This window comes from Patagioenas fasciata, chromosome 2 (genome assembly GCF_037038585.1).
Source record: "Patagioenas fasciata isolate bPatFas1 chromosome 2, bPatFas1.hap1, whole genome shotgun sequence".
NCBI classification, from domain to species: Eukaryota; Metazoa; Chordata; class Aves; order Columbiformes; family Columbidae; genus Patagioenas; species Patagioenas fasciata.
In genome coordinates this window covers 144566519-144591536 of record NC_092521.1, presented here as the reverse complement: position 1 = coordinate 144591536, position 25018 = coordinate 144566519, and the positions used below count along the sequence as shown (strand labels likewise).

The following is a 25018-nucleotide window of genomic DNA, read 5'->3' as shown; positions in this document are numbered from 1 at the left end:
TGCTAGGGGAAACTTTACCCAAATAGATAGTGTTGCCTGTTTACTAAGTAATTTCCATATTAATGATGCTCCCATTAGAAATGCTGGAGTATAATATGCAGCAGAAGCAGTCACAGATACTGGAGATGCAAGTGGAGCTCCGGGCTGTGAAGGACAGAGCAGCTGAGCTTCAGGAGCAGCTGAATTCAGAGAGAATGATGGGTGCTGAGCTGAAGAATGAACTTGCACAAGCCAAACTAGAGCTTGAAACAACCCTAAAGGCCCAGCACAAGCACTTCAAGGACCTGGAAACCATCAGGTGCGGCTTTCAATGCCAGACTTTCGGTGTTGACAGTGAAGATGCTGTTTGCTATGTTGAATTAAACCATAATACTGATTTTATTAAGGAGATTGATTTCATGAAATGTAAATGCTTCTCAGTTTTTCTGGAAAACATATCTGAAAAAAATAGACTTCTGTTCTGCTTGACAAAAAACGTAATTCTATAGATTGAGAAGACCCTGATTCATAGTTTAATGATTTATTAATATCAAGTTTCTTTTTAAATTTTGACACATTAGACTACTGTATACAAGTCAATAAGTATTCCATATTTACTGAGGGTTTTTCTCCTTCTAAAACTGAACATGGAGAAAACAAACTGCAGAGTTCAGATGACTTTGCAAGTACTTCCGTGTGAGATAATTTCTAAGTGTTACTTTGACATGGTCAACAGCAGAGGTACCAGGCCAAATATTTGGCACTCAAGAAAGCCTTTATCATTTATGCCTTTACCAGATGGATGTGCCTGTGTATGGTATCTTAATGTCAAGCTCAGAGGTAACAAATTAAGATAGTTTAAATTGGTATTTTATAGATTACTTTATAGCCTTTCTAGACTATCAGGAGCAAGATTATTTTGCAAATTGATGGAGAATTGATTTTAAAAAGAAAAAGAGAAAATTCAGGGCATACATTTTTTTTTTTATTCCCTTCCAATGCAAAAGATAGACTTTTTAAAGAATTTTTCTTCCCTCTGAGACACTTGGCAGCAAGACACATTTCCGCTGTATTCTTTCAGGTCTTGGCCAGTGACTGGGTTAAGCTGAACACCAGCTGCCTCCGAGCCACTGAGTAATGAAAAATGGCAGCTACAAAGTTAGCAGGATGGACACACTTTCTGTCCATTTTGAGCTATGCTACTTTCTTATTTTTGAGTTAGGCTTGCTTTTCTAAATAGGCTTTTCATTGTTACTCTACTATGCAAACAATGCTTTCAGTGCACAAGATGGAATAAATATCAGGTAACTGATGTTACTGTGGAAGGATTAGAGCCATTGTCTAATCTGAAGATTGCTCATTTCTCTTTTAGGACGGAAGTTAAAGAAAAAGCAGCTGAGTTAGATATTCTCAAGGATACAATGGCCAGTGAACAAAAAAAATCAAGAGAGCTACAGTGGGCCTTGGAAAAGGAAAAATCTAAAATGGAACGCAATGAGGAAAGACGAAGAGAAGAGCTTGAGGTATTCCGTAATGCCAAATGGCCTGGAACATCAAGGAGCACAAAAATATTCTTTTGGTTAACGCTTCATCTCAGCTTACATTTTTGTCCAAAGTGTGCTCCATTTACTGTCTTCAACAGGGGTACTATGTCATCTAGAGCTGAAGAAAGACGTATAGAAGCTGTGTGGCAAAGAAAGAAAAAGGCCTGATGCAAATTCCATTTAAATCAGTAGGAATTTTACTACTGGGCTTGTCAGGTCCAAGATGAATAGACTCTACTTCGTAGATATTCAAGGGGCCAGGACACTGCTAACATGGCTGCACCTAGCCCCCACCACAACCTAACTCATAAAAGACAGGATTTAAGAGTGTTATTTAAGGAGTTACATTGTTTGTCTCCATTTTAAAAGTCAGCAGTTCCACCTCATGAAAACCAAACTGGGGAGTTAACTTTTAACTTTAGCAGAAAGCAGAGCTTCCTTAGTACTTCTGCAGTGTCTGATGTAGTGAGGAAGAGAGCAGGTATCCTAGTACAAGTATTGAGACAGAAAAGCCATCACTTTAACAGCATAGGCTTATTTACATCTTGTAATCTTAACTTGCAAAATCACTTTCACAGTTTTAGAAAGTAAAAGCAGGCAGTTATCTTAAACTTCAGAACTACAGCTGCTTGATTCTCATTAAAACGTATGTGTTGCAAATATTCTTCTTTTATGAGATTATCTGATTTTAGAAGAAAGACGCCTGTAATATATTTTAATATCGGATGTGACTGCAGCATTCAGAGTATTGTGACATTAATTGTGAATAGCAAAACCTGTTAAAAGCAATGTGTGTAGAAGTAGCATATTTGCAATTTGCAGAAGATAATGGAAAGTATACACAAAGCAATTTAATTTAATCAGTTCTTTTCATCTGTTTTCTTATGGAAGGATTTAAAATTTTCACTTGAAGATCAAAAACAAAAGAACTTGCAGTTGAATAAACTTTTGGAGCAAGAGAAACAGCTGTCAACTGATCTGCAACAGAAAATCGAATCCCAAGAAGCACTCAGTGCTGCCCAGCTGTCACGTGAACGAGGCCGTAGTTCTGAGTTGCAGGTGCTTCTTGAATCAGAGAAGGTTCGAGCTCTCGAAATAAGCAGTGCCCTAGAAAGGGAAAAAGAGCTGTGTGCTCAGCTTCAAAGTGCTGAAGATAAGGGGCAAGCTGGAACACCTAATCCATCTGAGGAATTACTTAAAGAGCTACAGAAACAAATGGATGAAAAGCATGACCGTATAGTGGAGTTAGTAAGTGAAATGGAGAAGTATAAACTGGAATCTGTGCAAGTGAGACAGCAACTGGAAAAAGAAAGGCAGATCCAGAGGAAAGCATTACAAGCAGAACAAGATGCTAACATAATCGCACAGAAGAAGCTCCATGAACTGGAGTCTAAAGTAGAAGACCTGCAGTGGCAACTTGGAGAAAAGAAGCAAGAAGTTCATAAATTAGGGAATGAAACAAAGAAGTTGCAGGAAATAATCCAAGAATTACAGAAAAAAGAGCAGGAGAATGAAGGAAGAAAGGAAGCCGAAAGGACACCAAGCCACAATCCAAATGAGGTACAGTGAGACTGAGAGCAATGTGTAATACTGAACTGTGCAATTTAGCTTTTAAATCTTTTGTTCAATCAGTGTTGTGTGTCACTGTTCCTTTACTCAGTCTATAATGTAGCCTGCAGATTACAAAATACAGGCATCAGGGAAAGAGAAAGGGAAGGCATTCCAGTTTTGCTACCTAAAACTATTCGCACACATCCCCTGAGAATTAAGCTGTAGAGATGTGTGAAGAGGAGCGTGAGCAGGAGAAGTGCATCTCAATATATACACATACTTTGTGTCTTGGTATAGAAGAATATTCCCTGCACCCAGTCACAGGAACGATCTGTTCCTACTCAGGAATGCTCTAGGTCAGTGCTCTTTAGTTTATAAACCGCAAGTGGTCTTTGGAACATTTAAAAGTCATCTCCCAACAACTTCAATAATTAAATAAGTAAGTAATCAACAAACATATGCATGAATATATATCTGTTAGCAAACAAAATACAAGGAGGAAATCAATGTAAAAAATTAGTTTTAGCATTCAGCCTAATTTTTAGATGAACAAAAGTTGGAACCACAGCCTATAATTTTTTCTGTCTCATAAAAGGTTTGGAAATTCTCGTACTTCCCTGTAGGAGATATCTGGTGCTGAGTGGGTGATGCATGGACAGTCCCAGAGAGCATTCACAGGAGACTTTGCTCTTTGCTGATGATTCTTTCGCCCATTGCACCATCATTCTGTGCTTTGTGACAGCTGTCTGTCTGTGGAGACAGGAAGGAAATTTTTCTCTTCATCTACTTTGGCTACTGGTTATTCTTGTTCTGAAGCACTGGAAACTACTCCCATCTGGAGGGAGGATGTTTGGGGATCGATAACTGTGACAGCATCAGCCTCCTGCCACACTCCATTGGAGCACCTGGCTCTTGTGCCCAGAGGTAGCTGCCAGTGCCGCAGGCAGAAGGGTCTTCCCTTGGATCAGGCTGGTGGTGGCTGCTGGAGCTTTTTCCCCTCCTCAGCAGCAAACAGTATGTTGTGCTTTCCAGGATCTGCCTGGAGTTTCAAACAGTGAATCTCCTGCTGCTTCCCATGACGTGCGCAACACCCTCTTTTGTTTCGTTGGTACCACTCTGTGGTCAAATATCCAAAGACCCATCTGCAGACTCGGGTTTTCCTGGAGAGGCTGGCGGTTCTCCCCGGCCAGTGTGGGGTTACAGGCTGAGGAACATCTGCTCAGTGGACTGTACTTCACTTGTGGCAGCATCAGTAGAGTGGTTGCCTGCTACTGGGGACTGAGCGCCAGGACCATGGTGCGTGCGCTTTTCCAGTCCTGCTCCTCTGACTGTGAATTGGTCACCGAGACGTGAGCACAGCTGCCCAAATTCCACACACAGCTGGTGAAGGAGCTGCTGGCAGAAGGAACAGCAAGGCTGGGTGGGTTCCTGGCAGCTGGGTTGGCTGAGTGGATTCACACTGCAGCTGTATGATGGCCAGATCTTAGCAAAGAGAGGCATCACGCTATACCATTCACAAAGTTTAGTGCAACAGTAATGTAGTCACACTGTACTCCTTTCTGCGTCAGATATGTTCTTCAGTTTCTGAGTGTGCTTCCAAATTGAATGTTTCCTTTTTAAAGCATGCATTATATATATATATATATATAAATACTTATTTATATACAGACTACATGGGACACACCCAGTGAGAGAACAAGAAATTGGGTTCTTCAGCAAAAAATGGAAGGAGCTGAGATGAATGAATCAACCTACCCAACGCTGACAGGAGGAGGAGATCTCTCTGCTGCTACTGAAATTCTGGAAAATGTCAGAAAAAAGCTGCAAAATGCATCTCCAAAGCTGAAGCGGTTGGCTCAGAAAGCTGCCAGCAGGTTAGACCAGTCTTTGGCTACTTGGTTTTGTTAATAGAAAGCAGCAAGCAAATATATCAGGGTTTAATCATAATTCTCAGACTGCAGGCCTAACTGATTTTGGGGTCATTCGAGTTTTATACTATTTGCTATTGCTTGGGATCTGCTGACATAAGACAGGATCACGGAGTATCAAGTCCTCCTCTAACTCTTACATGTTTAAGATGTTCCTATATAAGTTACAGCAAAACTGGGTTTTTTCTCTGAAAAGTGATAAGGTTTGTTTGGGTATGGTGCAGGTAGATCATTTTAAGACAATTTAGTAATGAAATTATTCACTGTCTGAGGGGACAAGTATAGGGATTATTGTTACGGATCATCCCACTTTCTCCCCTCAGAAAAAAATAATATTTTGTGGTCAGGCAAAACTGATCTTGATTCTTATTTTCTCAGGTTACTGTCTTCTTGAGAAAAAAAAAAAAAAAAAGATAGCATGGTACCAGGTCCATAGGAGGTTTGAATCTGTTTTTATTTTACTGTGATGGTGTTTTAATATTAAAGTTTTATTCTGAAATATTTGGGCAAAGCATAATGCATTATATCTTGAAAATAACCTAAGATTTTGCTCACACAGATTCAACAAATTTGTGGGAAGCAGAACCACATTTTAAAATCTGTTTCATGTGGAACAGGATGGACGTAAAGTCCTGGGTCTGGCTCGTGCTGTCAGGCTGCACCTGCTGCTCAACCTGTCCCTTCTGTTTCAGGCTACAGTTTGAAGCAGCAGATGATCAAGACTTCATTGCAATACAAAATGCTATTGAGGAAGTAATTTCAGAGCTGCAGAAACTGCCTGGATTGTCCTGTCTGGAAGAGGTGAGAGTGTGATGTTGTAACTTCGGTGGGAGATTTTGGATGATGAGCTGTGAACAGAAACGGGCAAGGAGTTGTTAGTTTGTGCTTATCCGGGTCTGTACTTCACAGAGGAAAATCTGCTCCAGTGAGTGTTTGCTGATTTGGAATTAGTGAGGGATAAAAAAACTTTTCTTTTGTCCTTTCAATTTGAATTAACTTAAAAGTGAATTTGCAACTTTCAAATTAAAACTTTTCCAGTTTATTTATATTTTTTAAAATCTCAGTCTTTTTCTTTAAGAAGATATATTTTCCTTTCAGCAGTATTTCTGTAAGTGAGAAACTTTGCTCACTACTTTCAGTAAGTCAACATTTAATATTTACTATATTGTGTTGAGATAACACATTTACTTAAACTGCCCTGTATTTACCAAAGGAAAGGCAGTTGAAGACTGAATGGTGTGCAGCTGTGTAAAAAATGAAGTGAGGTAATCTGTGACAAAGCCTTCAGCAATATTTGATTTTAACTGAGCCTGGTTAGGACCTTACCTGCATTTTAAGCAAATGTTTTCAACATGACTTGAAAAAAGCTTCAGGGCTTTTATTTTCCTCTGAGTTAGATAAATCGAAATGTAGTAGAAAAGCTTTGGACATTGTTATAGCTGGTACAATTGAGCTTAAATGAAGATATTCTGCTATGTTATACAGGATAAGCATAGAAGAGAAAGGCACATTATAGTTGATGTGTACATTTATGTTTTCTTCCTATCAGTTATTATGAAGTTATTGTCATTCTTTACAGAAGTTTTTCAGTTTTGTGTTTGGTTTCCTTCCCTCCTTGCAGCTGAGGCTGCTGCTGCCCCCGGGGACCCCGTCGAGCGCGCTGACCGAGCAGCTGCTGCGGCAGAACGCTGAGCTGACCGGCTTCGTCAGCAGGCTGAGCGAGGAGAAGAACAATTTGAGGAATGCTGTTATGAAACTGGAGGAAGAACTGAGAAGATGCCAGCACAGACAACTTTCTGGAGACTACGTATGTCTTTAGGGGTGCTGATATAACTACGTATATAGGTGTAAAAGCATCATTCTTTGCCCTAGTCACCTCAGTGGGGATAGCCATGCTGTCTTTCTCAGGTTCCCTCTGTAAAGTAAATGGTTGTGAGTTATTCTTGTCCTTGGTTAATATATCTCAACTCACTCTGTTTACTTTAAACTTTGTGATTTTACACAGTTTCTTTTTGTTAACTGTTCTTTTCTTTTAAATTCCATGTGCTTCTCATCTTGATCTGTATCTCATCACTCTGATGAGTAGCAGATAGATCCAGGTAGCTTCAACACCCTGAAGCTAGTATGATCCCATGAGGGGGATTCTTTTTTGGAGAAACTGTATTTTTCTAGGACATCAATCAGGCTCCTTAACTGTGTTTATGTGTTAGGATGCAAGGGTGGCCTCACATCCATTCAGAGGGTAGTTTTCCTCCCAATAATTTTATGAGCTCTGCACCAAACTAACAACTAGAATGGCACATCTCAGGCTGTTCCAAACTGTGTGGTTCAAACTCAGTTTCTTTCCTTTTCAGTCTTCTAGACACTCATCGGATGTTGGCGTTAATATCGATACTCTTGTTGCCTCTGAGAAGGAAATTTGGAGCAGAGAAAAGCTGTCACTGCAGAAAGCTTTGAAGCAAGCAAATGCAGAGATCTCCAAGCTGAGAGCAGAGCTCAGGAGCGAAGCTTTCCTCAGAGAGCTGGGATCAGATTCTGAAAATGCTGTTTTAAGGGTAGGAGGACTTTGTCTTACTAACCACAGCTTTTATCATTTTTATTTGGACCTGTTTTGTGTTGCATTCACTCCGTTTATTCTAAGTAAACAGACAGTAATTCAGTTTTTAAATTCTTATCCTCAGATATATGACTTTAAGTTTCTCTCCCCAAGAATGATACGCAAGCACCTCTATTGTTTTTTGTGCGTGCTGTATTTCTTGCTGCTCGGGTGATCCTTAAGTTATGAAGCTACATTAAACAAGTGTGAACAGTAGTGCAGTCTTCTCCATGATAGCAAGAAATGAATAATCACAGAAACACTGTAGGAGAAGTTATGTCAAAAGTCTTAGAACTGTAATCATTCGTGGAGCTTGTAGTCTCCCTCACTTTTTTTTTCCATTGTTGTAGAGAATTTATGGCAAATACCTACGAGCAGAAAGCTTTCGGAAAGCTCTCATATATCAGAAAAAATACTTGCTGCTGTTACTGGGAGGATTCCAGGAGTGTGAAGAGGCCACGCTGGCCCTCATTGCACGGATGGGTGGACAGCCTTCCTACACAGACCTCGAGATCATCACCCATCACTCCAAGGGCTTTACAAGATTTCGCTCTGCGGTCAGAGTCTCCATCGCAATTTCAAGGTAAACTGGGGGCAGCTGGATTGTGAACAGATACAGCTGTGCAGTTTAATATATACTTTTTTAGCTGTCTAGTGGAATCTAGAACTTCTCATGCTCCAATCCTTTTTAATTTATATATTTTTGGTAGTCATTAATATAGTAGATACTGTGTAATAGAAACTGTGTGACAAGTTGAGGAGAGCATCGGTAAAATCTGTGTTAGGAATAGGCAGTCTGATCGTACTTGAAAATGGCTCTGTCATTGATAAGCAATCCAAGAAGGAGTCTATTGGATAAAGTCTTAATATTAGGGAAAAAAATGACTAGCTATTCTAGGGCTGCACTTATTTACAAAGGTGTTTTCTGCAACTTTTTTCTTACATGTAAGTGTAATACAGATTTATGAACTGATTTTATCCATCTGGGTAGTCCTTTGAATTGACAAGACTTTAGGTCTCAGACTGAGGATGAATAGATGAGGAAGAACAAGTGAAGGTTACTCCTGCATAGTTCTGCCGTGTTGCTGGCAAATCTTCACAAATGTTTGAAGCCCCAAGCACTTCTACTTTGCTACTGCTCTGAGCCTTGGGTGCAGTATAAATTCAAGCAACCTATTTTAAGTGAGGCTTTTACTCATAGCACTCTGCGGTTACAATTTTGGGGATGTGACACAACAACGAGTATATTTAGTATGATTTTAAAATGCTGATGCCCTGTTGCTTATGTGCTTGAGCCATTTGCTGTCCACTTGGACTTATTCAGCACCTCTGGAATCACTGAAATTGCAGAGGTGAAGCTGAAAGCAGATTTGGACAAGAGATGTTTTTCTTAGGGATGTGTAATGTAAGGATGTTTTCTACTTGATCTTCAGATTTTAGATGGTGTCCAAGAAATTCTTATGCCTTCTAGAATACAACAAGCAGATCATTTTTAGCAGACTATTTCATTTATCCTGAAGTTTGTTTGTTTTTGTTATTTGAAATGCAGAATGAAGTTCCTGGTTCGTCGATGGCAGAGAGTTACAGGTTCTGGTGTACTAAGTGTCAATGTCTTTAGCCAGAACACAGGTAAATCATAGTTCAGTAATGACTGAAAAAAAAGTATTCGCGAGTCACGCCATTGCTTAATGGAGATGGTTTTTTAATTTATATTTTCCTCATGTGTAATGAATGGGGTGCTGTTCCCCCTGCTTTTTGCTGTAATAGCATGAATTAACCTTATTTCTCAGGTTTCTGATAGTTTCTATGTTCAGCACAGACACTAATCTGTTTGCTTGTTTTGCTCCATTGTGACTGGGATTTAAAAAAATATGGCACCTTTACCTGTGGAATGTTTGTAAAAACAGTTTTAGAGAAGCCACTGGGTTTCTCATAAGAGATCTGCACACCCATCTGTGATACAGGCTGGACAGAGAAATCATGGCAACTACAGGTCCCCCACAGCAGTGACAGAGCCCTCCCTGGACTTTTCCTCAGAACAAAAGCCTGTCATCCTTTTGTTATAGCTTAAAGTTTGGGAAATCTGATTTTCCGTTTGCTTTCTGGTGGGAACCTTAGGAGAATCAGAAGCTTTTGTATGAATTCCTGGCTATCAGCCTGAAAGTGGTCTACATTTGTTAAACACCGCTTTTGTGATACACAAACAGAAAACTCGCATTTGAGATTCCCAGCAAAGTACAAAAGGTGTTAGTTTTTTTCAGTTTTCAAGACATTGCTTTTTATCTTTCTAGGCAATGAACTACGCCCTGATTCATCCTCTGGTGGCGTGGATCTTTATGGAGAACAAAGGCATTCCTATAGATCCAGGTCAGACATGGAGTCCCCTAGATCTCCTGTAAACTTTCAGCATATGTATGCTTTATTTGAGATTGTTATTCTCTGTCAGAACACTGCTTAACTAAATGAATGCACCAGGGCTTACTGGTGAGGTTTGTAATCTTTGAGGCCATAAGATTTTCATAAAACTTTTTTTGTAAGGATATGTAGCAAATTACATCTCAGGTCTTCAGTGTGCATTTGCTCATCACCTGATGAAGGCCGAAGCTTTGCAGACTTCTGCTGTTGATTCGTGTCACGTTCTTGGAGCTGGTGGTAGATCCACGGTTATCCACCCCCACAGAGTCCAGGCTTTGCACCCAAGCAAACCACCGCTGCCTGTCCACCTTTCTGGTTGGCAGCAGGTTGTGGTGCCGGGAGGGGCTGCCTCAGGTGCCCTCAGACAAAGGAGGGGAGAAGCAGGGCCAGGAACAAGCAGGGACACTCACCATGGCTGGGGAATGTCCTTCGGTTACTGCGGGCTGGGAGGAATGACCGCGGTCTTGTGGCCACAAGAACGTGGGTGGAAGCTGCTTGGTAGCTCCACTGCTTGGTCTTGATTAAACCCTTGTGGCTGGCTGTACTAAGGTGTGATACCAGAGGTATCAGTGAATCAGACACCAGTGAAACCAGGCAACATTTTTATGAACACCACCTACCTTTGAGTTTAGGTGGAGTTGTGAGCTCGGATCTTTACAGAATATGAGAGTGTAGGCATTTTGGTTCTTCATTTTTGTATAAACCACTTCAACATTTGTAATCTTAGCTTGTGGCAAACTTAACAGTTCACATGGAAAAAATGTTTTATCTACTTACAGAGAGTAACAAAGAGAGACAGAATGCTGTAAAGATGACTGTGTCCTGGTTCACACAAGCTTCTTAGTAGAAAAATTAGGAAAAATGTCTTCACGGAAAGGTTTGTCAGGCATTGGAACAGGTTGCCCAGGGAAGTGGTGGAGTCACCATCCCTGGAGGTGTTTAAAAGACGTGTAGGTGAGGCTCTTAGAGACATATTTAGCGCTAGAGTTATGGTTGGACTTGATGATCTTAAGGGTCTCTTCCAACCAAAACGATTCTATGAAAAGCAAACTTGAATCTACCACAGCTTCTACTGCAGTCTTAGTAGGAATTTGCTGGTCAGTCTTCATCCCAAAGAACTGCAGTGACAAATCAGATGCAGTAGAAAGAAAAGGCAACTGGGCAAAGTGTTTTCACTGGGGGAGGTAGCAGTGGCTTGGGCAATAAATGGCAGGGAGGCTCAATGGGTGTGGTGCGCTGGTTGCCCCAAGGGTAACGTAAGGGACGTGCAGTCAGGAAGGTGTCCCTGCTTACGACTATTTGCTGTGTCTGCTGACACTTCTATTTGAAATTTCGCTTTTTTAAAAGGTGCGTTTTTCTGCCCCTAGGTTCCACAGTATGCCAACCGATTTAAACCCAGTCTCTTTCGCCTGTCCTCAGCTGCAGAACTATGATCCTGAAAGAGCTTTAACAGATTACATCCACCGGCTGGAGGCACTGCAGAGGCGGCTGGGCAGCGTGCAGTCAGGTGAGTGTGGGAAAGGTCTCGCGGCTCCTGGGCAGCACAAAGCACAGTTCCCTGTTAGAAAGCATGTGCTGCTTCTCTGGGATACGTAACAAACATTCAGCCTCAAACAAGGGTCTATCCTGAGCTCATTGAAAAGAAAACTGTAAAACTGTGTAAAGGGAGACATACAAGTGTGCTTTAATTCCAGATTTTGGACTTACTGCTAACATTTTAACTTTCCCTGATCTCTAATAAATGTGCGGCAGGGATCTAGTTAGCGTCTTAAGACTTCAAGCTAGATGGAGAAAAATGTACCCAAAAGACTGGGGTGTGGGAGTACAAGGGTAATTTCTTCTCCTACCGCTTGGATTACAGAAGTTACAACCTTTTTGTCCCTTAGGTGATAGTATTTTCTGTGGTGTGAAAGGAACACATCAAGCAAATTGTCAAATCAAAGGGATGTAATTTAACAAACTTGATTTCTGCAGTTACTGTGTTAAAGTCTTACTGTGTAGCATAAAATCCATCATTCGAGGAAGTTTCATTCTTAAAAGATTTCCCGTGTAAAATCTTTCATGCTTATTCATCTAAAATAATGCGCCATTGTTGAATCCTTATCAACTTATTCCTCGTAATCTTGATGAAAATCTTTCTCTCTCTTGCAGGTTCGACTTCGTACACTCAGTTGCACGTGGGTATGAGAAGATAATAATTCCCTTTCAACAGCTCCATCATGGGCAGTGATGTTAATCGATTGCCTTCTGTAAATCTCTGCTCTTCCTGTGCTTTTGTATAATGTGTATATTGTGGGACCAATAAGAACACAGTTAGACGATTGTATACAGTTCCATCCTGGCACACCCACGCAGACTGGGATTTATGTATATAGACACTTCGTGTTCATGGGGGAAAAAAAAGCAGAAAAAGAAAAACCAAAAAAACAACCCTCCCCACCATTAAATCACGTGTATATTTGTGGAATGCTAATTTAAACAATTAACTTATGAAGTGTGTATTTATCAAAAGGGTGCGAAGATGAAACTTGTGTAATAATGAAATTGAGCTACATTCAGCGAAGTTTACTTGCACTTTTTCTGGCAAGGCTACTGAAGTTCCATGATTCTCGTAATATTTGCTACTGGCAGTGCAGACAGAATATCACTTGTAGAGACCTATTTTTGTAATGGTAGAAGTTTTGAATTTTATGGGTATTTTGTCAAAGTACTGAAATAAAGACAACTTCATGCTTTTAACCGGTGTTCAAGAACCTCTTCCTTATTCACACTGAAGAGGTTCCTCCTTCCTGTGCTCCTCCTACTTGTGGTGGCCACAGCTTTACTTTTTACAGATTCCAAATGCTTCTGCAGAGAGGACAGGACCAAGCCTGGTGTCTGCAGACCCTGCTCACACCTGAGGGGGCGGGAAGATGCTGCACTCCCACAGTTGCTGTGACTGATACAAACATGAAGTTTTACAACAGTTACACCCAAGTTTGGAACAGGAAAGACAGAGTAAAGCCCTTGCTGCAGAGAGCACTAAGGAAGTGGGGGAGCTCCCTGCATGACCATCTTTCTAATACATTTTCTTTCTCCTAAGTACAAAGTTCCTTAGAAAAGCTTTTCAGAATTGACAGGGTTGAGCACAGAAAGCTTCCACAGGAGGTTTGTTTATAAATTTAATTCAAAGTTTGTGTGAGCCAGAGCTCATTATCGTTTATCAGCACCACTCAAACCAAACACTATTTAACAATCCTGCATGAGTCAGTACAAAGGTGGACTACACTCAGCTATTTCACTTCATTTGTGACCACTTTAAACACAAACATGTTATTTACAGAATTAATGTTTGCATCATCATCATCATATTGTTACTTTCACACATCACTTTCAGTGGTCAGTACTTTCAGAAACTTTTAGAAAATTATTTGTTGCTTTCTGAACCAAAGCATTTCACAGCTGCTTCAAGTTAGACATTTAAATTGTTTTTTCTCAGAAGACTCCTCTGTGAACATTGTACAGTAACATTTTTAAAATAATCAGCCAGGACTGTACCTAGTTTGCTTGGCTCAAGACCACAAACACCAGAAGTCAGGCACCACCCAGTACATTCCCCCTTGGTGCTTGTTCCCTGACAGATTTCCTGCAGTTGGATACGCAGTCAGGGTATGCAGTCTCACCCATATTACCCAGGGAAGAGTAGTTTTCAGTTATTTTTCAGAAGCAAAGAGTTCAGTTTGTAGAAATTACTTATTTCATAACCTTGAAGAGTAGGCATGCATCTTAAAAGTGTTACACCAATAGAAAAGACACTTTTTCCTTTAAAAATTCAATGAGAAAGTTGTAGAACGAGCAATTATACACATCAGCATTAAACAAAAGAAATGCAAAGATGTTGCATTTGGTAAGTACTGTTGCTTTCATAACAGTAGATGCAACAGTTTCCATTTGCCCCTCATTTTGCCACAATTTTATTCAAAAGTCTGTTAGTTTACACAATTTAAATAGCTAAGGTTTTAGCTCCAGAATTTACAATGACCTCCTCTTGTATCTGACAATGGGGTTATTAGGTGTGTGTATCATCGTTGTATAATTTATAGTTGGAAAATAGCCATCGACGAGGTCAAATTCATACAAACGAAGCAAAGTAGACCAAATAGTCTTAATCTGCACATAAGCAAAGTTTTCCCCAATGCAGCGATGACGGCCTAGAAGGAAAGCCACGAAAAGCAGTCAGAATACATAGTTATTAAAGCACCTCTGAAAACAAGCTACCTTTAAAAAAATTTATGTAGACAGTAACTGCTTCTTTCCTTTCCAAAGAATATCAGACTCTGATCCTGCACATAAACCACTGTGCACCTCCATGACAGTCATGTTTTTGTAAGCTGTCACTGCATAAAACAGACCAAGGAATTTGCAGGAGATTTTGTTGCTCTGGCCTCACCAGAAAGTGTTAATTTATGTATCACCAAAGAAGCATTTGCAACCCTGAGAAACGATACCAACTCTAACCCTGTTGTGGTGGTATCTGCAAACTGTTTTAGCAGTTGTGACTCTTGATGCAGATTTTTGCTCTGCCTTAAACTGACTTTGTGTTACCAGGTTTTTACCTTGACTTGAAGAGAGTCGAGTCAAATATCACACATGCTTACCTACAGATTTGGTTCGATTGCTACTGCTATTGCAAAACTATCGACCTTTTGTTCTTCTAACAGCACTTTCACAGTATGAAAACTTTTAGGCAGGAATTGAAACAAACAAAAAAAAATGTGCAGACAATACAGCAGGGGCAGTGCTGTTCGAGCTGTCAGTGTGAGCCACCCCAGCACACAATGGCTGTGTTTTCTTACTCACCAGCGCCAAATGGCACATATGCAAATTTCTCTCTGGCTGCTGGGTTATCTTGGAGATACCGGTCCGGCTTGAAATCCAAAGCATCATTCCAGGAGTCCCTGAGTCTGTGGTTAACAGTGGGAGAGACACAGACTTGATGGCCGGGGGGAATATTATATCCAGCAACGGTCTACAAGAGAAGAGACAAGACCCCACACATTTTTCTTTTTAATGTGTTACCTGAAGTGCTGTATCGAGAGGCTTGAATTTCAAGAGATTTTTAGATGAGCTCATTTAAAGTTAATGCAGCCTAATAACTGTTCTACTTGTACAGGAAACACTGTTCAAGTAGTTGCAGGAGCCATTCAGATGCTTTAACAAGGCTGGCAGTTCTACAGGGAGAATTTTTTTTAAAAAATGAACTTAATATTATTTGAAAGAATTTGTCATGAGAGGGACATTATTTAAAAAAAAAAATATTCGACTTATTTGACTTTCTCTCTTATTTGTACAAACAAGTAGTTTTCTTTCAGAGTCTCCTAGCTCGTACTGTTTTAAGTGCAAGCTAAATTTTTCCAAGATAGATATTAAAAATCTCTGGCAAACAAACGGCATCTCTAAATGGCAGCACCACACTAAGACCTCAGTGGGACTGACAGCTAAGTAAATAGTTGTTTCCATTGACTAAGACTGCAGGTGGCTGTTACTAGGTCCCCTCAGAGTCATCCCTTCCCCACGCTGAACAAACCCTGTTCCCTCACAGCCTCCCCTCACCCCCCTACCACCTTGGTGGCCTCCTGCTTGCTTCACTCCATCAACATCTTGATTGCTGGGGGCCAGAGGGGTCCAAGACTTGACAGAAGTAATTCCAGATTAAGGTAACAACTACCAAGGTCAAGGTATTAATTCCTTTCCTCAATCAACACCGGCTACACTCCCACTAATACAACCCAGGCTGCCACCAGCCTGAGTCCTGCCAGCAAACGCTGCTGACCCCTGTTTTTCCTTTTGCTGACGGGGACACCCATACTTTTCCAGCCCTGTTCTGCTGAAGTGAAGGCAGCTCCAACATGGGTCCTCACCTGAGGAGTTCTGGCCATTCTCATCATGGTCATTATAGGAGGTCTAAGCCTTAAAGTTTCTTTCAGACAGCGATCCAGCAAGTTGAGATCCTTGAGCTGAAAATAGAGAAAAATTATATATCAAAATGTAGCCAAGTTTAGTCAACACAAACAAAACAATATTTTATTCCATTAAAAAAAATAAAAATAAGAAAAACAAAAAGTAGTTCATATTTACATGTACTTCTTGAAGTACCCTGCTAATTTCTCTTTCCATTTGATTCAATTAAGAGATCTCTGACCACTGCAATGAATTACAACTAGTTTGTCACTAATATGTCTCATCAGTGTTTCCTGATGCCTAACTGAAGAACAATGTCACACTGCATCCCCTTCCACAGTGGGAATATGAGGATCTTCCTCCTCTACAGAACTATAGTTTCTTAAATAGAAACTGTAGGAACTGTAATTTCCTTAATCAATGCTGATTAAAAAAAACAGTACCGAGCTAAAAATTTACTTGAGGAGGTGGGGGAGATATATTGACAAACAACATTACCACAGAGTGATTGTGCCAGATTATGATTCTTACACAAAGTATATGACTATATTTAACTTTTTTTTTTTTTTTCAATAAAGCATCTAAAAGAATAAAAATACCCAGCAGGAATAACATAACATACAAACCTGGTCATAAGATAATGGTGGCAAGTCATCCCCACAAACGGCTTTTTGTTCTGCGAAGCACCGCTCCTGCACGGCTTTGTCCCTGGCGATGAAGAAGCCGAGCCAGGCGCTGGTGGTGGAGGACGTGTGCTGCCCCGCCAGCAGCAGCCCAATGAGCATCCCAGCGATTTCATCATCTGTCAGCGGACGGCCGTCCCTAGGGTGAAGGGTGTTCTGTTAGAGACTCCTTTGGTCAGGTTTCCAGCTAATGGTAGTGCTGACAGATTCTTCTCATGTACTACTTTCTCCTTCTGCTCTATTGCTGCCTATTCTAAGTAGAGCAGCAAAAGATCCAGGGGCAGGGAGAAGGGAGGACAGAGGGAGAGAGGAGACTCTTGGAGCCTTAAAGAAAATCATTACTGAACAGCCAGCAAAGCGAAAGGAAGCAACCTTGTGACCACTACAAAAAGCTCAGAAAACTAAACTAAATAACCATTTACAAGCAAATTTTTTAAACTGTTTTTAAGAATAGAGCTAGGACCAATTGCTGGCAACAAAAACATAAGGGAATATTTATTAATCTCTTTAAATGAAGAGCTCAAAGCCAAAGTAAAGTATCTATAAATGAGAAGTTTTCAAACCCTTTGCTTACTTGTATGAAGCGTCAAGTAGAGTTTGGAGCATGTCATCTTCCTTGTCCTCAGAATTTCGACGTTTCTGGATAACCTTGTAGAAAATATTCTTTATTTCTTTGTGTGCTCGATCTCGCCGTCTGCAATTGAACACGCTTATTAGCAACTTGTTGTAAATTAACACATAAAATGTTTATAAGGATTTATTCGAATACCTAGAATAGCTTACTAACAAGAAATGGTGTGAGGGGATGTGAACAACAAAAAGGTTTGGAGAAAATGCTGAAATTGCTTCATTTTTTATTTCTGGTACCTGAAGCTGGGCAGAGGGAGCCAGCCCGGCAGGAGCCAGGCGGCGTGAGTGAAACCCCCATCCAGATCCGCATAGAGCTGAGCCACCTTCTCGTTCAGCAAACTCCGTATTTCTTTCCCATGTAAGCAATGACTTGCTGTCAAAATGATAAGTTCCGAAAGGGCTTCAAACAGGTCTGAGGAAAGATTTGGAAGACATCACTGAAGATGCATTACAGGTGAGATGCTGTGTTTTACAGATTATTCTTTATTTTTATTTTGTAGAAGAGAAAAGTAATTAACTGAATATAGATTAATAATTCTAAAGAGCGTTTTAGGATTGTTTTACCAGGAGAACGAAGTGTCTATCAGGTCTCTCCTCAAATAACTTTTTAATTAGAACGCTGATTTCAGTGACTTTTTTCTAATGTATTTCTTTCTAGAATTTTTTCTAGGAGATCTAGTAATCCTTCTAAAGTAAGCCATGCAGCACAAGCTCATCCTTAATACATATAAAAGAAGTCATACAAAATCTGAACTTTGAAATCCAAATTCATGGGAAACAAGTTAGTTTTGCCAGTGACCAAATTATTTTTATATAATAACATTTACACCTTTAAAATTAAAATATTGTATCATCATATTATTAACTATATCTTATATAATATATATATTTCCAAAATAAACAATTATGTTACATGTGTAAGTATCATGCATTAGCAAAATATTATATACTTAGATATAAATATATATGCTTAAATAAATAATATTTCTGACACTGCTGTGCCTCTGTGAGCTTGCAGCACTGGTGATGGGCTATGGCCAGCAGGCTAGCTGGGTGGGAAATAAAAGAATTCCACTCAGAACACTAACCTAACTGTATCAGCTTCAAGGATACAGCTCTTCAGTGCAGAAGACCCCTGCACTAAGATCTCTGACACGGGCTCTATGAGTCAGAGCAGCCTCTTTTCCCAGGGACAGAGAGGTGGTTAACATTGAGCTGACTCATATCATGCAAAACGAGCACGATTCAGCCAAGCAACAGATACACTCTCTCTAAGCTGACTAAGAAAGCAAGATAGTCCTTCACTCCTTTCAATTCTTTTCTGAGCAGCTTTATTCTGCAATAGCCTTAAATTTGATTAAACAAAACCTGTATTTTGCACATTTCTTCTGATGTTCAGTACAGTTTTACCCATATAATTTTACATTTCTTTAATATGGCAGTAAATTTACAAAAACATACTGCATTGGTGTTAATTCCTTCCCAGAAAAACAGAGGAAAAATGCATCTGATCTTGCTTACTTTTTTCTCCACTCTCTCCCCATGCTTTGAAGTACTCCTTTGTTTCTTCTTCAATCACAGATACATGCTGTTTAAACTGGGCAATATTCAGCCCAGTTTTTAGCATCTTCTTCTGTTCCAAAAATACCTAGAGGAACATGGCAGAAAAAGCAATCAGTATGAGGATCATCATATTAATGTAATGAAAAACTTATCATTTGTACTATAAGAACATACAGAAGTAAAAGGAGATTAGAATTAGGACTGCAGGGCACAACAGATGCTCAAATTTTAATAATAATAATAGTAATAATAATAAATAATAATATTCACCTTCTTTGTCTTTCAAGCAAAGGTTTAGTAACATCCAAGTAAAATACTAGCTCAAGGGAGCTATGGTTCTCTCTTTTGCAGTACCAAAACAAAAAAATAATTCTAGTACCTTTGTTAAACTTTATCCCTGAAGATACAAGAAGCCTTTTGAGATTGATTAGGTATCTGAAGCGCATTCCATATTTCACATATGTACTCAGACCTATCCTTGCCCAGTCTGGATTCAGTCCATGTTCCTTGTTACGTGGTCTCCTCGCTTTCCCTTGCCCAGAGTGTATAAATGCTCTCATGCAGCAATACCTTCCCTCTGGGCTAGAGATGCACCTGTCTTTACAAGGCCCTCTGACCTCACTGTCCAGGATTGTCAGGCACAGAACCAGGAAGCAAAACGCTTCCTTGGAAAATCATGTGTTTCCCGCCCTTCTTATCTCTTTCTTCGTATAGACTCAGAGCTTAGAGGCTTACTGGTAAAAAAGTCCATTATTAGATCAGACCGTTCAATGGGTTGACAGGTCATTGACTCAGAAAGTTAAATTAATTTTTAAGCCTTAATTATGAATTAGGGTATCTGTCCTACAGATCTGCACCGTACCACGAGTAGTACAACAAACATTGCCTTCCAACCAAGTGCTCTGCAAGTATTATAAAATTAAAGGCATAAAAAGAAAGGTTACTTCCTAGAAACTTCTGTTTGCAGAATGCAGTGAGGACTCCAGTAGACTATCAGAGGGCACATGTGGCACAGAGCAAAGAGACAAGCACATCTTCCCTTGCCAGATGCCAGCCCATCTCCACTTCCAGCTTGGTGGAGACAGGAACGGCACACAGGAGAGTGAATACATCATCTGCTCTTTCAGCTCCTCTCAATGCAGAACTATCTGCAAGAGGCTTGGAGGGAGGAGACTGAGTGAATATAAGCTGATATATAGACTATCCATATTAACAAACAAATACTGTAATTACTGGCAAATAAGTAACTTCTTCCTGATAAAGGACAAGAGGTAGTTCTTTTAAACACATGGCTGAAAGTCACTGTCGGACTAGAGAGATTGAGACTTAGCAGCTTGAGCAGAGAGAAGAGGGTCTCAAAAGAAAGTTCTGGGTGATCCATCAACAGTAGCAATATAAGTTTGAACAGCTCTCTGAATGTCTTCTCAGCAGATGTTTGAAATGAAATTGTGGTGGTAGCACTAGGCAAAACACCAGCTCACCTCAAGCAAAATACATTCTGGTCACAGCCAGACACAGTACCTATCTAGCTTCGCACAGAGAAACACACAACTAGAAACAATCAGTGCATGCCAACAGCAAAGTCCTTGTGTCTCCTAGCTGTGGAAAAAGGTAGCCCAGGTGATTTTCTGAGAAACCTGAATCTGCAGAGGTAAAAAGGAAGAAGCCCTCTAGTATCAAAGGTATGAATGAAGTAGACTTATCTACAGACATGAAAGGCTTACTGAGTAATATGAAAAGATGAGTCTCTTGACTAAAGCAGAACTCAAACACACTCCACGGAACACATGAGGGTAACTCTAGGAAAATATCTTATTTCAGAAAAGATTCAGTATATGGTGGACTGCTGTGGTAGGCCTTCAACATCCCTACATGCCTGAAAAACAGTTTTAAAAAGATGCCCATTTCCAAGGAGCTTATAGAAAGTTCTTTAAAACTTTTGAAGGATGAGATTAGATCCCATCAAAGAACTAGCTCTTGAATGAAGATAGACCTTCAAATCCATCCATGTGAAAGCATAAGTCAAAACCGCTGCAACAGCAAATGGATGAACATTCATGTAAGAGACATACCAGCACCTTTCAGTTTCAAGCAGACCTCTCACGACAGTCAGAATCCAAAGAAAAAACACAACAGAGTGAAAATGTGGCCAGTTTAGCCATCTGTGTCTGATTCATAGACACTTTTCTGAAACTGGTATATACTGGAGACGATCATGAAAGATGCATTGAATAATTGTGTACCCTTGTCCACTCTAGCAGCTCCAACAGGAACCCACAACTCCATCCCTGACATTTTGAGGAAGACCTCCAACTGCTGAAACTGGTAGAAACAAGTCTGTTAGAATGGCTCCACTTGTGGAAGTGGTCTCATAGGGCGCAAGAAACTATCATCTCCTACTTGTTATCCAGGCTGTGGTCCTGCTGGTTTAATTCACAAAGGGATGGGAGGAACTGCGTAAATTCAGACAGTGCAAAAAGCCCACCACCCAAACAACCCTGCCCCAAAACCTCATAACACTGTCTATCCACAATTTAACACTTCCTGACAGAGCAGGAGACAACTAACTTTGCCTTTACTTATTTATCAAGTGGCAAGTTGCTGGTAGTCAGTTGTATATGAGATTTCCAAGAGAATGGGGTAAAAACAACATATGTACTTTGTGGGTCACTGCAAAATGCAAGTGTGGAGCAAAAGAGACTAGTGATTACTGTCCCTAAGCCACATAAGAGGGGAACGATCACCATGAGTACCTTTGGCAGGGGAGAATGAAGAGGTATGCTAAGGAGGAAAAGTCTTGACGACTGTAGAAACTACTACCAATCAAATGATAGGCATTTATACAAACAAAATGAGGCCAAAGCTGAAAATCCAAAAATAAAGTATATCACAATGCTGTTTCTGCTGCCACACTCTGTTGTACGATGGGCTGTCGATGTCAATGTACACTGCATACAGAGTCCCAGTGGAGCAAGTCTTTTCCATGGAAAAGCTGGTTTCTGCAGTTTGGGACTCTGTCAACAGACAGAGAACACACACAAACAAGAAAGCAGCAGATGCTTAGCTCAGAAACAAGGCCCCGTGACACAGCCACTCTGCTTCCAGACCCAAGCAGAATGTGTTCTGCAAACATATACAGACTTGCTGGTGTCTGAGCACGACAAACTTGGTGGTGCAAATTGTTCAATTAATACTCCTGTATCTAGATTTGGCGTGGTATAAATGAAAAATTAACACTCTTAAATCTCTCTCAGAAGGAAGACCTAAAGTCGCTTGTAAGGGAAAAGTAAACTACAGCCAATGGCACACTAGAAGGGAAGGAAAATGACTCACTTATTAGTCTTTCCTCTATGGTGGGACTAGATGATTTCAAGAACAAAAAATAGGATCCAGACTGATGAATGGCAAGGTGGTAAATAATGCAACCTAAACATATTTGGTTTTGATTATCCAACATAGACAATTTACCAATTGCTTTAGGCCTTGCTGCCAGAACTGATTATGGACACACAACTCCATCACACAGAGCCAAGAACTCAGGGCTGCCTACTCAGAATTTAAATCATGTTACTTTTCTACTCATATTTTAAATACATACCATATTAGGGACATCATAAGCAACTCCCTTGCCAAACACAGGTGTAGTTAACCGAGAGTATACATCCTCTGCATTCAAGTCTTCATTTTTACTATTGAAGAGCAGAGCAGCAGCATCACTACCCAGTAAGTATGTGAATGTCTTGCCAACCATAGTGAAACTAAACACAGGTCCATACTAAGAGAGAAAAGAGATATTAGTTTATTTTAAATAATACCTATCACGAAATCAGTATCTCTTCATGTACAGACTTCCACAAATCAGTCTCCTAAGAACTGTCTAGGGATTTAATAAGGATAAAATATTTTAAATCATATATAAATTGTTCTCAATTTATTCACAAGTCATATCTAACATAATAACGAACACATCTGATCTCACACATTCTAAACCTACTTAGTTTAAAAAATGTAAATAAAAGACCAATTACATAACAAAAACTAGCAGGAATACTATAGGACATACAGGATTACTCCAGTAATTGTCTCAAAAAACTCTGTATTTGGAGTTATGCATAGGTAATTATGAGCAAATATTTCATAGGTCATCTCCAGTAGATCTCCACATACTAAATTGGGCTTTAAGCTTATGGCTCCAGAAAGTTTTAGACAATGTGAAACAGATCAACAAATCTTATTGCATTTGGAATTAAGGTCCTACTGCCTTAGTCCATTTCTTTGGGGTTGTTACAGTATAAAACCTACAGAAGTTTTATACACCAGCTTTTTTAATGTTGGAAAGGGCCTTAAAATCCAGTAAATTGCCTACAGAGGTGGTCACCTACATTCCAGCCTGGTCACAGATTAGTAAAGAGATTAAAAATTCCCAATTAAGGGAAGAATCAATGTAACGAAAATGGCTTTCTAATTAACTTGTGATTCAGCTGCAGGCATTACCCAAATACACAGGCATATTTTTAAAATCTGAACCACAAGAGAGACCTCAGAAAACACTGTTTCTCTAACAATGTACATCCAGAGATTTGAAGAAACCGGAGACTACTGTGCACAATCCATTCCATATTTGAGATGGTACACAAGAATGAACTGATTTAAATCAGACTCCAGATAGAGAACTTAATAGATACGCAAAATTATGTCAGCATATGCCCCGCCAGTCATGTGGGAAAACATACCTTATCATAAGCATTTTCCAAAAATTCAATGGGACTTTTTCCAAATGCAAATGCATGTCCAAGGAAAGGGATGCTTGAAGAAATATAAGGCGGGTATTTCTGATGAAAGAGAAGAGTAAATATTTTCTAAGAGTAAAAAAAATCATGTCCATTTACACAAAAACTAAACACAGAGGAAGCTTTTTATTAAACTTTTGTGTGAAAAGGCCAACTTCAAACAACTTTTTTTTTTAAATAGAGTAAGGCTAATCTACATTTAAAAGTGGAGAGGTTAAAATAAAATTAATATGATTGAGATTCTTGCTAACCTGCCTCTGAAAGCAAAGTGCGAAGATGCTGCAATTGGAAAGGAGGCAGACAGGAACAAAACAATGCTGACGATTCGTTAAACAGTCCCCCAAAAGCATCAACCTCAGTTTAGCTATGAGATCAATATATACGCGGGAATCTTCTTTTAATCTGCCCTGACGAAACGCTCCCGGGCACGGCCTTTGCCTCCACAAAACCCAAGCACCTCAGCTTCATGCGACACCAACCAGCTGGGCGAAGGGACGAGCCGGTGCAATATCCCCGCCAGAAGTGTAAGCTGCTGGGAGCGCTCCCGCACTCCAGGGTTTTACCGTCCGTTTCTCTGCGCTCCCCTCAAGGGCTGCCCAGGTGCGGCCCCGCCGCTCCTCGCCCGCACCTGCGGGGAGGCCGCCCGGCTCCCCCGGTCCTCCGCCTCTCCCCTGCGCTCTCCCCGCGGTGACCACCGCTCTGTGGGAGGGTGGCGACAGGTCCGAGCCCCCAGCCCTGGCCCATCGCCTCGCCCCGGCCCTGCCGCGGCCGGCCTGAGGCACCGCGCGTCCCGCAGCGCCTACCTTCTGGTCGGACTCGACGTGCCGCCGGTAACCCAGCTGGAGCAGGTAGCCGAGGCTCAGCGCGAAGGCGGAGACGGCCAGGACGAGGGAGAGCGCATTGCCGACAGCCACCCGCTCCAGCAGGGACCCGCCGACCTCCATCACGCTCAGCACCTCCTCAGCGCTCGCCGCCATCCTCCGCCTGATGGGACCTGCACGTCAACCCGAACCGGCGGCCACCACGCCCTCCCGCACTGGGCTGATCTCTGCCCATGTGACGATTGCGGGCGCCTCAGCCAACCGGCGGCCGCGCGCCGCGGGGTGACGGCGTCTGCTGGGCTGCGAGGCGTTCCATTGGCGGGAGGGCGTAGGCGGGGCGTCAGCCGGGGCGGTGATTGGCGACCGGCAGGAGCCTCGCGCGTCCCAGCGGAGGCGGAGGCCGCGCGGTCGCCATGGGACTGTCGGCCGTCCAGGGCGGCACCGGCACCGCCATGGGCCGCGGCCCCGAGCCCCGCCCGCCCAGTGCCGACTCTGAGCAGGGAGCGGGGCTCTGCCTGCCTTACCTACTGCTCTTCTCCCCGCGGCAGTTCCCGCACCCGAGCTTACGCTCTCGAGGC

The 25018-nt window shown here is 41.2% G+C and overlaps 2 protein-coding genes across 7 annotated transcripts in view; one reads left to right on the top strand and one right to left on the bottom strand.

The window, feature by feature from the left end:
• Nucleotides 1-12752, top strand: part of AKAP9 (A-kinase anchoring protein 9) — a 112913-nt gene extending 100161 nt beyond the window's left edge. For all 6 annotated transcript variants that reach the window (XM_071805138.1, XM_071805143.1, XM_071805142.1 and 3 more), the window contains 12 exons: nucleotides 79-298; nucleotides 1352-1502; nucleotides 2415-3083; nucleotides 4743-4948; nucleotides 5695-5803; nucleotides 6624-6809; nucleotides 7357-7557; nucleotides 7949-8181; nucleotides 9148-9227; nucleotides 9890-9965; nucleotides 11381-11520; nucleotides 12165-12752. In XM_071805138.1, the coding sequence (XP_071661239.1) occupies nucleotides 79-298; nucleotides 1352-1502; nucleotides 2415-3083; nucleotides 4743-4948; nucleotides 5695-5803; nucleotides 6624-6809; nucleotides 7357-7557; nucleotides 7949-8181; nucleotides 9148-9227; nucleotides 9890-9965; nucleotides 11381-11520; nucleotides 12165-12208 (2315 nt within the window). In that variant the 3' untranslated portion in view covers nucleotides 12209-12752. The remainder of the gene's footprint in view (nucleotides 1-78; nucleotides 299-1351; nucleotides 1503-2414; nucleotides 3084-4742; nucleotides 4949-5694; nucleotides 5804-6623; nucleotides 6810-7356; nucleotides 7558-7948; nucleotides 8182-9147; nucleotides 9228-9889; nucleotides 9966-11380; nucleotides 11521-12164) is intronic.
• A 409-nt stretch (nucleotides 12753-13161) lies between these two features.
• Nucleotides 13162-24663, bottom strand: CYP51A1 (cytochrome P450 family 51 subfamily A member 1). The gene is made up of 10 exons (XM_065832761.2): nucleotides 24423-24663; nucleotides 23563-23661; nucleotides 22428-22604; nucleotides 18788-18914; nucleotides 17504-17678; nucleotides 17211-17330; nucleotides 16580-16775; nucleotides 15914-16009; nucleotides 14853-15021; nucleotides 13162-14203 (listed from the first exon to the last, which is right to left on the bottom strand). Exons 1-10 carry the CDS (start codon nucleotides 24594-24596, stop codon nucleotides 14025-14027), a joined length of 1512 nt encoding a protein of 503 aa, XP_065688833.1. The 5' UTR covers nucleotides 24597-24663; the 3' UTR covers nucleotides 13162-14024.
• Between the last annotated feature and the right edge of the window lie 355 nt (nucleotides 24664-25018).

Coding starts and splice junctions, on each gene's coding strand:
- CYP51A1 (XM_065832761.2), bottom strand. CDS start 24,596: ATGGCGGCGAGCGCTGAGGAGGTGCTGAGCGTGATGGAGGTCGGCGGG. Junction 23,662..24,422: donor ACGTCGAGTCCGACCAGAAG/GTAGGCGCTGCG, acceptor CTCTTTCATCAG/AAATACCCGCCTTATATTTC. Junction 22,605..23,562: donor TGGAAAATGCTTATGATAAG/GTATGTTTTCCC, acceptor TTTCTCTCTTAG/TATGGACCTGTGTTTAGTTT.